General features: G+C 32.0%; 2 protein-coding genes across 9 annotated transcripts in view; both read left to right on the plus strand.

Annotated features, from left to right (window-relative positions):
• The window catches only part of LOC118183296 (uncharacterized), a 69761-nt gene that overhangs the window by 14563 nt on the left and 38570 nt on the right, over positions 1-16628 (plus strand). The window lies entirely within an intron of this gene.
• On the plus strand, positions 1468-16178 carry LOC118183291 (mite allergen Lep d 7-like). 8 transcript variants are annotated; one of them, XM_085809257.1, is made up of 5 exons: positions 1546-1565; positions 1967-2052; positions 2423-2476; positions 5491-5579; positions 15214-16178. In XM_085809257.1, exons 2-5 carry the CDS (start codon positions 1970-1972, stop codon positions 15837-15839), a joined length of 852 nt encoding a protein of 283 aa, XP_085665383.1. In that variant the 5' UTR covers positions 1546-1565; positions 1967-1969; the 3' UTR covers positions 15840-16178. The 8 variants fall into 8 exon arrangements, with proteins under 8 accessions (XP_085665384.1, XP_085665387.1, XP_035208661.1 ...); XM_085809258.1 differs by lacking the exon at positions 1967-2052 and having other exon boundaries at positions 1468-1565; XM_035352770.2 differs by lacking the exon at positions 2423-2476 and having other exon boundaries at positions 1544-1565.

The raw sequence follows: 16628 nt of genomic DNA on the forward strand, positions 1-16628 counted from the left end.
TTCTATGGGTTTGCCCAAAGTGGGCACACTGATTGAATGGAGCTTCGAAAAGAGTGCTGAAACGAGCATTATTGTCAATGAACTGACCGATGAGACTGGTACAAAGAACCTCAGATCTGGCGTGAATACCAGTGCTCTCATGTTCTCTTTACTGATGACCCTAGGTTTAGTTTAACATCTGGTTCTAAACGTTTTTATGTCTGGAGGGAGTCAAGAATGCGAAACCTTCCTTCGATCATTGTGGAACGTGTTACGCTTCAGTAATGCAGATATGATGGCATGGGGAGGAATAATGTTCGATGGATTTACCTCCTTCAACGTTTTTCAACGCTAATCTGTGACCAGACAGAAATATTGAGACCAGGTCTTAGAAATCTGTGTAAGATTTTCAGAAGTGCTTCTGGATCTAACTTTTTATTTATGAATGATAATGATCGTGCACATACAACAAATCTCGTCCACAAATTCCTCGAAAGGGAGAATACTGAGCGAATACCACGGTCAGCAAAATCTCTTTATCTTAACCAGATAGAGGACTAACGGGACTTCCCTGTAAAAGCAATTACCCAGAGACTCCTAGAGATGTAAACGCGTTGAAGACCGCATTGCTGGATGAGTAGAACTTCATTCTCCAAGCTGTGGTTAATTACATTATTGCATATTGATGTGACATGTGTGTACGTTATTGCATATTGTGATCTGTGTGTATAAGTCAGAGGAGATCACATTCCATATATTCAAAAGCCTTACTTTTTAACTTTTTTTTTCTAAAATCTCCTTGTAAACTATTATAATCAATTTTACTACTTCAAGATACAGTTTTACATTATATGCAGTGCTTTTAATTTTTTTCTTTCGTATTTATGTGTCATGATGTTATATATCATTCCACAAAATTCATAAAATTATAGTCCCCAGTTTCTGAACAATCCATCGTCTCATGTATGTAAAGATAATTTTGAACATGAGTATATTTTCTCTAAGGCATACATTTCTGGACTATCCTTCCAAAACAGACCTACTCTCATATCCGTTAGGGAAATGTTAGTGTAGCATTTCTTAATCACAAAAATTTGCATACATACCGTTGTTATGTAGTGTTACGTAACATGCGTAAACACTAGTAATCATTCATATATTTGGGGGGGAAATGATTTCACAGAAACTGGTATTTAAAATGGATGTTTTACGAATTAAAAAAAAATCATAGAACCTCAGATGTGGAGTTAATGCAGTTTTTTTAAAAGAACAGATAATGAATACTTTGACTCATTAAAACTACGTTTCATGCATTGCAACTTAATCAAATCTCCGAACGTGAAGGATTCTTTAACAAGAACGTTGGTTTTATTCTTTCAGTAAAATGTTTATAAAATATAATTTGCTAATATCGCATTTTGGCAAGAAAACTCTTACGCCACAGCATAATAAATAGCTTAAAACATCTGCTTACCGTCTTCTACTGTTCTCACGCTTCAAGAATTTAAGCGCTGAAAGGGGAAGATACATGATAACAATGATTATTTCTGCAGCCCACACCTGAGCTTTCTCTTTAAGCGTGGCAGGTAAGAAGCTTTATTTATTTATTTACTTACGTTTTGAATATTATTATCTATAAAAATCATCCATTTATCAGCTATTTGAAAATAAAATTTTATGAATTCATGTTTTTACTAAAACAGAGTATCTTACTTTTGATGTAAAATTAAATCTCATAACTAAGTAAGATACCTTTTATCCGGTATTTATATCAAAACTTTAGACAGTAATAATATCCAGAAAAAGAAAAACCTCATTAAAAGTCAGAATATTAAAGACAGTTTTCTATTACTGAAGACAGTTTAAGAATAATAACTATACTTATTTAATAGAAACTGATAATTTTCTGTTTGCATTTTTTATAGCTTATTAATAAAAAAATCTAAGCCAAAAAACTAATAAACGATTTTTTTTTGTTTTAAAATAGCTAATGGTTTTCAAAGTAAGAAAAGGGAGGTTTTTGGATAAATGCACAAGTCATAGAGCGACTGAAGATAAAGCAAAAGTAAATATGTAAGCAAAATTAAGTAAAAATAAGTAAGTTCCACGCAAAAATAACCTTATTGAATGTTGATATAAGACTAGAAATAATTTCAATTTACATGACTAGAAAAGTCAAAGAAACAATAACTGAAGTAAATGTAAAAGTAAATATTCTGCATTGTTAGTTAGGTATTACCTGAAGAAATTTCCTATTCTTACTCTTTAAAAATGTTAATGTTTTCAAGATACAGCATGAAGAAAATAATTTTACATAGTGTTTGTTACAAAGTGCAGGCAAAAATGTTTTGGAGTGCATATACAAGGTGCTGCGATTTGCAATTTTAATATAATTTATTAATGATAATTAGTTAATAATTTTTCCTGTTTTCTTGCGTTTCAGTCAGCGTTTCACTGCGGTTTCACTCAGCGTGTTAACAAATGCAGAAACTTTCAGGTAAATTCAGTACATATCTTCTTCAACATTTAAGTAGACATTATTTTTATTTATAAAATTATTACCATTGTCAAGAAAACAGATAAGTTGCAGATACGTGTTTCAAAATTATCTGAATGATTCACACGAAGCAATTTTCTATTACTAAATGAGGAAACAGTTTATCCAGTACAAATCCAGATAAGTTCGCTGCACAGATTAAATTAATGATGCATAATGTATCTGTATATTCAAATAAAGTTGCTTACAATTTCGTGTACTGCGGGAACACCTGTGAATAAATGAAGATTAGATTACACTAGCGGGTTTTGAAAAGTGTTTTTCAAAGTTATGATGAAATATTAAACTTTACGTATGTATCTATATACTTCCTTGTGGATGTATGCAGCTTCATTCTTTGTTTACGAAAGCTGACGCTAACGGTTCCATGGATTAATTTCGCCTAAGCCAAGATCTTTGTGTAACAATTTACATATGTTTAAGATGAGAGAAGAGAGTGACCAAATGACTAATCAAATAAAATCCAATTCACATTCATGAAAGCAGAACAGATACTTAAATTTTTACTCACTCTCTGTTTTTGCCTGCTGCAAAAGGTTTCATCTTCGAAATATTAATAATCTCTATATTCTTGCAGTAAATTACTAACCAGCTATATTACGTTACTATCATTTCCTATCTATCCCATTTCTCTTTCCCTTCCGCAATGTAAATTTATAGCTCGCGTGGTATTCAAATTAGGTAGAAAGGAGAGACTATTTGAAGGAAGATTTTAGAGGATAGAATCAGAGTGTGTTCTGCCTGCTTGAAGGCCACGTTGTTAAATTTGTTTCTCTTGCGATTAGTATTCTGCCGTATTGAGTTATTCTTGTAGGTCAAAACCAGCTTGAGCGTTAGTTAAATTGTGAAGCCGTTAGGCTCTACAGATTTTCATTAGTTTTAGTTCATTCATTATCTTTAATTTAACCCATAAGTGTTGGCTTCTGTAAGCACGAGTTGGTGTTGATTGTTAAACTTTATTTGAGTTAGTAAAATGGTCCTTTGCATCCTTCCCTCTTTCTATGGTACTTACAAGACAGATTGATAATTCATAGATTGTCTTTTAGAGTTTTGGATATAGTTTATATTACCATTAGAAAACCAAGCTTTTAATATGTTCCTTGGCGTATCAAGCATGACGATGCATTTTACAGGTCCTGTAATCAAGGTGTAATGCATTCATGCAATGGTTTCTAACAGCTTCCTGAAGCTAGGTTAGCTAGTTTGCTAGTTTAATTTGCTAGTTTAGTGTAGAACTAAACAGGAAGTTCGTGTTGTTAATTATGAAAGCAGTGTACTTTTATATTCTTTAATAAGACGCTTTTACTTAAAAGAAATTAAATATGATGTTCTGTTTAGACGTGTAATAGAAGTATAAGTTCTTTTGCTTAGGCATGTAATGAAAGAACTAGTTGTATAGCTTAAATTCAAATTAAAAGGAATAGCATATACAGGACTACTTCTAAAGGCAGAACTCGTAAACTGAGCAGCTCCGAAATTTATGAAATTCAGTTAAAGTTTTGGTTAAATGCAAATTAAAAGGAATAGCATATACAGGACTACTTCTAAAGGCAGAACTCGTAAACTGAGCAGCTACGAAATTTATGAAATTCAGTTAAGTTTTGGTTAAATGCAAATTAAAAGGAATAGCATATACAGGACTACTTCTAAAGGCAGAACTCGTAAACTGAGCAGCTCCGAAATTTATGAAATTCAGTTAAAGTTTTGGTTAAATGCAAATTAAAAGGAATAGCATATACAGGACTACTTCTAAAGGCAGAACTCGTAAACTGAGCAGCTCCGAAATTTATGAAATTCAGTTAAAGTTTTGGTTAAATGCAAATTAAAAGGAATAGCATATACAGGACTACTTCTAAAGGCAGAACTCGTAAAATGAGAAGCTCCGAAATTTATGAAATTCAGTTAAGTTTTGGTTAAATGCAAATTAAAAGGAATAGCATATACAGGACTACTTCTAAAGGCAGAACTCGTAAAATGAGAAGCTCCGAAATTTATGAAATTCAGTTAAGTTTTGGTTAAATGCAAATTAAAAGGAATAGCATATACAGGACTACTTCTAAAGGCAGAACTCGTAAAATGAGAAGCTCCGAAATTTATGAAATTCAGTTAAGTTTTGGTTAAATGCAAATTAAAAGGAATAGCATATACAGGACTACTTCTAAAGGCAGAACTCGTAAAATGAGAAGCTCCGAAATTTATGAAATTCAGTTAAAGTTTTGGTTATCTTCTTTGCTGTCGAAGCCAGCTAGATGGCCGTGTACATGACTTATTATACACTTAATTAAACTTGGTTCAGTATGAGTCTTACTTAATTAAACTTGGTTCAGTATGAGTCCGACATGCCATTTAATGTCCCGTCTTGGTAAAGTAACTACAAACTCAGAAGAAGACTTAAACAAACATTTTTATTAAGACTTCAAACTTAACAAAATGCACTGCTCATGCGTACGAATCACACGATACTTGCCAGATCTAAACTAACAGAAAATTATCAAAGTTTCCGTACCGAAAGTTCCGGGTTCGAAGTAAATGTATAGTGTCTGTGCATCACGGGAACACTCAAAATATGCGGCAAACCGAAATTCCTCTCAAGAGTTTCATGGTAGGGGAAGAATGGAGGGAGACGCTCAGTTTGTATAACCGTACCTGAAGTAGGTACACGATATACAAGTTTCCCTCCTTTTTTCGAAATCACGCTTTCCTAATTTAATAAAGAGCATTCACCATACTTTTAAATTAACGAATACTTCACGAATAAAGTCACATTCCGATTTCTATCTGATTCACTTTTATTACATAATCATGCTAAATTTTATCTTGTTCTTATTAAATAAAATTTATTTGATTTTCAAAGTATATTTTTATGAAACAATTTTATGCAGAAGTAATTCGATGCATAATTATGTATATGTTGACTGATTTACGATTTTTTTAACCTGTGTTTATCGAAACAGGGATTCTGACACAAAAATGAGAAGCTTTAACCAGAACATAATCTATATAATTTCTGCTTGCCTTTTTTCCTCTGCACTTCAAGTTCAAGGTAAGTAATAACACGTAACACGTCGATTAAAGCGTTAAATAAATTATAAAAAAGCAACAATCAAGTAGCTGTAAATGTTTGGTTATTATGTCTTGATTATTTAATTTATTTCTCAACGTACTGCGCAAATTTAATAATTAATAATCTTAATTTTGAATTTTCTAAACTCTTATATATATAAAAATGCAAAATTTTCTAAACTCTCTCTCTATATAAAATACAAAATAAATACAAAATAAATTAAAATAAATAATGCATTTAAAATTCACTCCATATTCAATTCGGAATAAACATATGTAAAAGCCAAAATATCAGAAGCACACTTATAAACTACAAGAAAAAGGGGCAGAATATGTAAGGACCAAAAATGAAATAAAAAATTTACATCTTCCACTGCACCGTCATCAGAAGGCGGGTGCGATGAAAGAAGTAAATAAATCAGCCTGTTTCTGAAACAACAAAGGCACAAATTATAGTTTAAAACTTTAATATTCTATGAAAAATTAATTAATTAATTAATTAAACTTTAATTTAAGCCTCTTTGGGTTCAGAAACAGGCAGATTTATTTACTTCTTTTGTTGCACCAACTCCCGATGACGATGCAGTGGAAGATGGAAATTTCTGGTTTCATTTTTGGTTTTGACATATTGTGCCCCCCTTCTTTCAGTTTGCCAGTGTGCTTCTGGTATTTTGATTTTTTGGTTTTTGCATATGTTTATTCCGAACTAAATAAGGAATAAATTTTAAACCTATTATTTATTTAATTTTTTTTTGCATAATTACCTCCACTTGTTGCTGCTTTCAGCGTTGTTTGAATTGCATTAGGTTTTAAACTAGTTTATTTGCATTAGGATTTGAATTTTGAACTGACTTTTACTTTATATTTATACTTGTATACATATCGTCCCAGGCTACGTTGTATAGGGCTTTTCTTTCAACATTTAGATGATGTTAATAATTTTTTGATTGCAAAAATTATTTTCTTGTATTAGTTTATAAGTTTGATCTTTTTGTTCAATTTTATATTTTATATACAGGCAAGTCAGGAAAAGGGACAAAACAATTGAGACATCACTATAATAAGATGAATTAATTTAATTATTTTATAAATGGATTACCGTTTTCAGTCTCAATGGTTTAGTTCGACGAAACGTGGCTATGTCATTAGCTTAATTGGAGATTTCAGGCACTTTTCCCTTGATAAGATCTGTCTGAAATCTCGAACTAACTGAACTGATCATTTATTTCTACTTTTTGTATATAATTTCTCTGTATTTAAAATGTTTAGGTTTTTTTAAGCGGACCAAATTTGATTTTGTTGTATAGTTTTTTTTTTTTTTAATTTTGTAGTATTTTTAGTAGGTTATTTTCGCGTAAATTTGACTGCTTTCGTTTAGTGTAATTGCTTTTACGTGGTGGTACTTGTAAACTTTGGGATTAGCTGCATCAAATGTACTTTAAAGCTTTAGCTAATTTTAACTGTGCTTTTTATTTCAAATATCAGAAAGAGATAAAATATATAGAATTAATATCAACCAATGGTGACAAACTATCTAACAGAAAGGAACAAATTAAAATGAGTGAGTAAAAACTTGAAAACAAAACTGAAATAAATAAAAGTAAATTAATTCAAAAAGAAATAATAATCATTAAATATAAAATAACTATTAATAAGTAATAGCTGATTAATTCCTTGGTCTTTGTTAAGAAGCTTCTGAAAGAATTATCAAAAGGGCCACGTTGCTGTACGTGAAACTTAATTCTGGAAGAAATGGAAAATAAAATAATCAAAAAATTTCTTTAAATTTAAACTAAAAGGAATTAAAGGAGAATGTATCAATTCAAAGTTTAAAGTATTTAAAATTTACGAAATTTTAAAAGGCAATCATCAATATATAGCTTGCTATTGAAAATATGTACGTAATATACAAATAAGACAAATATGCCAAAATTTGAAAACAAGAGGAAGAAAATTATTTCCTTTTAAATTTTAAAAATTAGTAATTTGTAATGCCAAAGTGAAAATATTTAAAAGCAAAGGTAAACTTAAATTTCTAAAAATAAAGTTTCAGTTGAGATTTAAGAAAGAAATGAAACAATGAGTAAAACCAAAAGAGGGGAACAAAATATGGTGCCAAGTACCAGCAAAATAGAAGCATCTTTGGAAACCAGAGTAAAAGGTAAAGGTTAAAATGCAATGACCACAAATGAATTTTTAAATGAAATTTTGCAAAACGAAAACAACTAAAAAGCTAATAAGATAAATATTCCAATACAATGTCTTTTATTTTTGTATTAATTTACTTTTATTTCAGTTTTGCTTTTCAAGTTTTTTGCTCCAGTTTACTTTAATTTGTACCTTCCTGTTGGATAGTTAACACTAATGACTGTGTGTTTCCGTTGTTTATTGTTTAACTTTATTGTTATTTAAGATAATTGATTAGTGTTAATTCTATATATTTTTCAATTAATTTATTTAGCAGCATTTTGAGTTACATTAATAATGTTCATTGATTAAACATTCTTCAGTTTCTGAGCTATATATATACAGGGTGGTCATAAGAAAACTTCTCCGATGCTTTAATCCTTAGCAGCCTATCCGCTCAACCAACCGAATAAGAAATTTCAGATAGTGTTATTTGAAGGTATGCGTTCGAGATTGTGATGCTTCAAAACAATAGAGCTTTCACGGTTAAGGTTACAGTGAAAAAATTTCGAAATTTAAGAATAACAGCACCTACTTTTTCCTGCGCAAATTGTTCAGCGCATTGAAAACCACAAATGGTGTTCAAACAATACAAGTTGGAGGAAAATAACTAGCATAACATATTTACAAACCAAAGCATTGTAAAGGACCAATGATAACACTACAATATTTCAATATAGAGTCATCTCCCGTAATTTTACGGTTTCGTGGCCACCGTGATCTCCCATTCTCATTGCGATGGATATCTGGTTCTGGGATTATCTGAAATATAAAGTGTACACATCAAATCCACGAGATTTGTTAGACTTGAGAGATACCAAAAAACGTGAAGTATTACACATTCCTCTCGTATGTAATGCTTAACCGTCTGCAAAGGAGAACATGTTGAAAACTTTTAATTACAATGAAAAAATTTTCCCCTCTCTTCTCATGAGTTGTTATTAGTTCTTTACAATGCTCTTCTTTGCAAATGTTTTACGCCGGCAATTTTCGACATACGTGTGTAATTCCAAAACCATTTATGATTTTTCATTGCGCTGATTGATTTGAGCAGTAGAAAAGAGAGTGTTGCAATTCGAAGACTTTGAAATTTTTCTCCTTCAACCATGACCGTGAGACCCCTATTGTTTTAAATCATCACAACTTCGAGCGCATTCCTTTAAATAACAATATCTGAAATTTAATTTCGATTGGTTGAGCGGATAGGCTGCTAGGGACTCATATATCGGAGAAGTATTTTTATGAACGCCTTATATATGTATGTAAGATAAAATTATAGGAATCAGAATTATAATATAACTATAAACATTAATTCTTTCTCTTTATTCTAAAATCGTAATAACTTCTCTGCATTGCTTCGTTTCTAGATCATTCTATGGCCCGCGCAGCTCTGATGACGTAATAATTATAAACCAAAACTTTTCTCTTCGCGTGCTTCCATCTTCCATAGCTACGCACTTCAGCTTTTGCTCTCTACTGTGCTAAGATGTAATTTCGCTGGCTTACTTTCTATCTCAACAATATTAAAAATGTAAATCTTCTGTGGAAAGGCACGACTAGAGTGCCAAAGTGATTGTGGCCACAAACATCAGTTGCAAATAAAAATGGAATTAAAACTGCCTCGACTGCCAAGTTCTTTAGATATTACCAAGTTACCATTACTAGCATACTACGCAATCAAATTCTTCTTCAATATGGGTCTAATCACGCCTCTACAGTGTTCCGTCTTTCCTTTGCTTTTATTATGCCAATTAAGTCGGTAGGATAGAAAAAATTGAAGATCTCCTCAAATACATTGAGGAGAGGCTAAAAACTTTAGAAGAAGAGAAAGAAGAATTGAAAGAGTATCAGAAGGGGGATAAAATGCGAAGGTCTCTAGAATATACCATCTATGACCATGAGTTAAAGGATGCTAGTAAGAAGTTAGAGGAACTTGATACTAGGAGAGAGACTAGTAGTTCAGTCACAGAGAAGCTTAGAGAAAGTGCACAGCGAGCTGCAGACCAAATAAAGAAACTCAGTAAAGATTTCAGAGATATAAAAAGTAAACTTCAGTCATATAGAGAAGAAAAGGAAGCTCTATCTCAAGAGCAGTCATCGTCATTTAAAGCGAAAACTCGTTTAGAATTAACTATTAAAGATCTGTGTGATGAAGTTGAAGGCGATGATAGTTCACGGAAAAGAGCTGAACGGGAATTAGAGAGATTAAAAGAAACCATTGCTGTGAAATTGTCACAGCTGGAAGATATTCGTCCTCGATATGAAGCACAAAAAAGAGGGAAGAGGAATGCACTAGAGAATTAAGTTTAAAAGAACAAAAGCGTACAGAGTTATACGCTAAACAAGGGAGAGGTAGACAGTTTACATCAAAAGCTGAAAGAGATAAGTGGATCCAAAAGGAGTTGAAGTCTCTACAAAAAGCCATTCGAGATAAAAGAGAACAGATAGAGCGTTTGCAAGACGATTTCACAAAAGATACTGAAAAGAAAAAGAATTTGGAAGCAAAAATAGAGGAGCGAACCAAAGAATTAGAAAATCACCGCGAAAGCATTGATAACCAAAATAAAAGCTTTTATGAAATGAAGAAAAGAAGGATGCTCTTCAAAGTGAACGAAATGAGTTATGGAGGCAAGAAAATGCAATGCAACAAAATCTTGCCATGCTGAAGGAAGAGCTGTCAAAAAAAGATCAAGGCTTGAGGTCTATGACAGGAAAAGCTACTTTAAATGGTCGAGATAGTGTAAAGAAAGTATTGCAAACGTTTCGTGATAAAGATGGAAGCACGCGAAGAGAAAAGTTTTGGTTTACAATTATTACGTCATCAGAGCTGCGCGGGCCATAGAATGATCTAGAATTGACGCAATGCAGAGAAGTTATTACGATTTTAGAATAAAGAGGAAGAATTAATGTTTATAGTTATATTATAATTCTGATTCCTATAATTTTATCTTACATGTATATATAAATATGCATTTTAGGTGACTCAAAAATATGGCTACGCATTTGATGCAAATGTAATGTGTTGTTACAAACTGTAGAAAATATTGAAAAGTTCAAAAAAAGGAAATAAAACTCTTTAAAGATGATAAATTTCTTAAATTAAACAGTCTCAGACATAAAAGAGATACCATTGAGTCAAGACAGGAGATAAACAAACATTTTTCACAAAGCAGAAGTCTTCTATAGACTGATTGATTCGAAGTGATTGTGCGGAAATGGGTTATTGGAAAGAGTTACTGCAGAGAGAGAGAGAGTTACTGTTATATATAAGACAACGATCAAATGACCAAGAGTGCCTTGACCCATTGCGAGACATGGGGATGAGCGGATGACATCATTTCTGCCTGGAGGGGATTTATTGCTGAAGGAGTAAGAGATCTTCACAAAATTGATAAAAATACATCAGAAAACGAATCGTTACTTTTTATTTATCACGATGTATCAAGGGGCTTCATCTTGCTGGTTAAAGATTTAATAAGGCAATTAAATACCCACAGAACAATTAAAAGCTTTGTGAAAATTACCTGAGAGAAAAAAAGAGTAGCAACTGTTATAACCGAAGTCCATCGATTTAAACTCTAATACCAGAGAAAACTCTCGCGTAATTTTGTAGAGCTAAAATCTGAAAAATCCGAAATTACTCAGTTCATACGCTTTGGAAGCATGTATGGAAAAGTTTGGAAAAACATACCAAGAAAAGATTTATAATAATCTAAAGCAAAACGAATTTCCTGCAACATATTGATTTTTCTTCTTTTTGTGCTGATAGTTAACATACGTATTGCTCTTGGTGTTTAATGGATTAATTATTTCTTACAATATAATGTTACATGTCCTTAATTAGATTTTATATGACGGTAGAAACCGAGAAAATATCCTTTTCCTAGTGCCCTTATGTAATACTCTATATAATTTAATTGCAAGAGAAAAACTTTTACTAGTACCGAAATGCTTTTAATGTATTTCAGGAAATATAACCGTAAATTGTGAAGTTAAATCGAATTTCAAAAACTTAAGTGCAAGTTTTTATACCTAAAACAATCAAAATTTGCATAAGTTTAAATTTTGTTGTCAAATTTAATTTGATTCTATTTGTCCTTTCTTTTTGCCTTTTTGGGTATCTGATCAGAAAGTCTTCAATCATGAACAAAGTTCCTCACTAATAAAATTTCTATTACGTATACTACTGTATATAAACATGCCTTTTCTATAATGAAGTTCAGTTCATAAGTAACTCCTTTTATGACTAAGTTTCTAATACTATTAAGCAATGCTAAAGTTTTAAGATAGGGGTTACAGTAATATTGATTGATGGCTAATATACACATTAATTATATGTAACCATAGGCTTCAACCTATGCCAAAATATATTATTTTTTATTTTCGATTTGGTTACTACACAATTAGAATTTAAAGCCTGCAAAGACTTTGAATAATGTATTCATATTCAAAGGCTTTGAATGCGCCTAAGTAATTTGACCTAAGTAATGAGTTCGACCTAAGTAAGAGAGATTCGACGCAAGTAATGAATGAAAACCTAGGTGACTTTTACTAACTTAAGAAACCATTTTTTCTTCTATTAGTTATCTTGGGGAAATATTTTTTGCTTAAAAATAGTTATACTATTATTCCTGTCTTATTTACCTCACTGGTGGCCGAATAGTTAAGACCGTTGTAATCCTGGTATCCTGGTAATTTGACTTGGCTTTGAACACAGACGAACGGGTTGGATGTATTTTATGAAGGATCAGGATGCCGAAAACATGTCTACTGTTTGTGACTTTGGAAAGTGTTTTCTAGTCGTGTACTTTCATTTGCAAAAGTGTCGAAAATAAGGTATTAAATATCACAAGAACAGTTTCGACAACGTAGGTTAGGAAAACTCCTTAATAATAAAATCTAATTTTATATGACCTTGTCATAGTAAAAATTACTGTAGGTAAAATAGTCTTTGTAACTTAATCAGTTTGAAACAAAAAGTTACGTATTTTTAATCGCGAGAATCAGCCAAATATTCGAGTGCAAATTGCCTATTATATGCCATTTTACAGTTTGTTAGGGACTTAAATTCTAGTATTCTTAGGAGCAAATCTAGGCCGCAACTACAAAAAAAAAAAAAAAAAAAAAAAAAAAAAAGCTATTCGTAGTGATAATTAGTCACTCTGTTTTGAGCAAAAGTGCATTTCTTAATAATCTTATAGCTGATGAAAAGTTTAAGCAAAATTCATGTCCATGAATTTAAATGTGCTTTATGTTTTGTACTAATTAAAGCTTACTAATCATTTTACTAATTCGGACGCTTATCAAGAATTACTGTGAAAACAATATGATAAATTAGATAATATTTTTAAGAAACTTTTCTCGCCATCAGTTTCAAGGTTGCTTTAAAAAAATTAATAAACCTTATTTCAACAGCTAGCTATTTTAATTATATGTCTAGGATAAATATTTGAGGAATAAAGTCCGTAGATACCTCTGCACAATAGTTTGTGTAATATAAAAACAAGTCTGTGAAATTTTGATAGGTATATGCTGAGTGTCCGAAAGGAAGGTATAATTTGTTGAGGTCGTTAGAACAAAACAAAAATTTGAAACACTGAAACAAGAATTTTGGAAACATTAAGCTTAATTTTTAAAAGTATTGGAACCCTAAGGAAAAATAAACAAACACAATTAGAACAAATAAACTAATAAATTTTGTGCAATTAAATAATAAGTAAAATATGAATGTAAATGACAAATAGATGACTACTACTAAATAAAAATAAATTATTAATTATATTAGAAAAAACTGATTAGTTTAAATGAAAGCTGACGTAATAAGTAATATTAAAACTGAACATTAGAGAAAAGTAAGTAATTCGGAAAGTGCTTCAATTCAATTAATTCTATGATTTTCGAGCTTTGTACAAATGTTTCATTTAAGGTACATAACTTTCAGAATTATAAATGAAAAAAAAATACCTTAAAATAATTTTGTTACAGAAACATAAATTCAACAATAATCTTTGTTAAACATAATCATAAACACAAAAATTTTGGGTAGTGCACCAAGCTTCACTGCAATTTCATCATGGAACCTTTTCTACATATGGGCTAAGGATCTCGTTATTGATTTTTAAAGTTACTGTGAAGTAACTGACTAATTTTGACCTTTTTGACTTTAAAGTCAGCAAAGACGATCGAAATCATCACCGCTGTCAAATCAGTAATGGAGAAAGAGCCATCAACTTCAGCTTCTGATTGGATGATTATGTTATAAAGTATTTCTCCACTTTCCTAGCGTCCTTCCTGGTGTAGTGGTTCTGCACGCTGGGCCGGTATTCCAGAGGTCCGTGGTTCGATTTCCGGCGAAGGCGTTTGCTATTTTTCATCTTGCCTGCTTTTAAAAAAATACCTAATGCCTTTATAGTGGCTCTCGAACTAAAACGGGTTGTGGATGATGATTCTCCGCACCCAGGATTTGGCGACTAGGTCCCCTAAAACCCTAGTCGCTCTTTAAAAAGGGGAGTATATAAGGTATTTCTCCTATTTTCCTAGCGTGCCTTCGTGGTGTAGTGGTTCTGCACGCTGGGCCGGTATTCCAGAGGTCCGTGGTTCGATTCCCGGCGAAGGCGGTTGCATATTTTTCATCAGAATATTTTGCATATTTTTCATCAGTTAATTGGAAGCAGAAAAGCTCCAATTAACCTAATGACTCTACAGTGTCAGTTGTCAAAACTACCATATTTGGGGTACCAAGAAGTCAGAGTTGATCGTTGTCAAGACTCTTCATCCACAAAAATGTCACAGTCTGATGTAGTTTGTTTGCTGATGGCATTTTGAGTTCGTATTTGTTCAAATAGGGAATTTAGAACGCTATTTCGACTCCTTGAGAACGAGGTTCATTCTTGATGCCTGCGTGGAACATTGGTTCAAGACACATGTTTCAGTAGAATAGAGTTCCTCCACATTAAACAGGAGACGTTCTGGATTTGCTCGGAAATCTCTGTGACAATCATGTCATCTCCAAAAGGTTTTCCGAATTGCTTTGGCGATGAGAATGTTTGCCCCCATAGGCCTGACTTTACATTTTTATGGGCTATGTTATGGATCAAATCTACAGAGATCAACCAAAAACCATAGATGAGCTGAAAACAGCGAGTGCGATAAGGTCAGTTCCAACAGACGAACTCAAGCTGGACGTCTCGAATTTAGAGCAGAGACTTAGTTTCTTTGTCTTCTCAGATGGTAAACATTTTGAGAAACTCATCTTTTAATTTCCTTTATTCTCATGTGTAAATCCTATAAATTTTAAATAAAAATCTTTTTTACTTTCAAAAGTTATTCAATGTTTTCTTTTCTATAATCTGTGACGCACCCTGTATATTTCTATATTATATTTAATATGATATATCTATAAATTTGAATTTCTGTAATATTTTCAGCCTGGTATGGTGATGAAGACGTAGAACGTGGAGATGAATTCATTGACAAACTTCTGAAAGATATGCTTGAAGATCATGGCCACGAGTACGATCCATATTTGCTAGAAGATAATGTTATAGCATTTAGTAAGAAGATAACATTTGTAAACGTAACTGGTGAGGCGAAATTGCATAACGGTTATATACTGGGTTTAAAGACTCTACACCGTCCTGATCATTGCTACGTAACTGAAAAGGATGGTCGCCTGCACGTGAAAGCTGACTTAGGTGCTGGTGTTTTAGATTTTCGTTATGATGGCACAGTGAAGTTTATGAATTTTGGACCAACAATACACGTCTTTGGTTCATTAGCATACCTTGAAGTCCACATGGAATTTTCAGTTGATTCTAAAACTGGGCGGGACGGAGAGTTAACAGAATTCTATATCGATGATATTAAAGGGATGAAAGTATGGGTGACAGGACTAGGCCCTTTAAACTGGAGTTTAAATTACATAATTAGTGGTGTTACTACACTTTTTGAAGGTTATATAAGAAGTTTCATCCAAAACAAGGTAAGAAAGCACTTAGAAGAGAGATTACCTAATTACGTGTTTCCTGTTGATGGCGCAGAGACATTGTGGTAATATAAAATTTAGAAATAATAATTTAATAATTGGAAAGACTAAAAAATATGCTGAAACTTATCAAAAAGAAATAAAATTATTTGCTTCCAAAAAATGAAGTTTTTTCTGCTAGAATTTTCAGAAGTAAATATTTCATAAGCAAGTAAATTAACGCTCGAGTGTAATTAACTTATGAAATTATGAAAGTTGACCACAATCTGATTTCCATTTGTGAAGACGAAAATAAAACGCATTCATATATTGCATGTCGGATTAATTACTATTTAATATTTTCTGCTTTATTTTGCACTTTGTAGTATGACCATATTATTCTTGGCTAATTAAAAATTTTCAACCAGAGATGTACTGTATTATTTTAAAAAATAAATCTGTGTCTTAATGTGTGGTGTTTTATTATGTTCGACTGTCATCAAACAGTAAATTTCATAAATTTGGCAACGCAAAAACTTTAGGAACTTTAATTTTCTTTAAAAGTCAAGTTAAATTTGTAACAATGTGCACATAGATTTAATAATAATATTTAAAGTATATTTTAAATCATAAATTTAATTTTAACTAATTGCATCGTTTTACGCATTTAAAATAGTGAAAACGTCTGTTGAGACATTAGGTATGTTTTGGAAGCAGGAGAGATGAAAAATGAACAACGCCTTCCCCGGGACTCTAACCACGGGCCTCTCGAATACACGCCGAGCGTGCTGACCACTACACTACGAAGGCATGTTAAGAAGGCGAGAGAAATACCTTATATACTCCCCCTTTTTAAAGGGCGACTGGGAATTTAGATGG

Source organism: Stegodyphus dumicola, chromosome X2, assembly GCF_044657685.1.
Source record: "Stegodyphus dumicola isolate Sdum_Otavi_A_Nest chromosome X2, ASM4465768v1".
NCBI lineage: Eukaryota > Metazoa > Arthropoda > Arachnida > Araneae > Eresidae > Stegodyphus > Stegodyphus dumicola.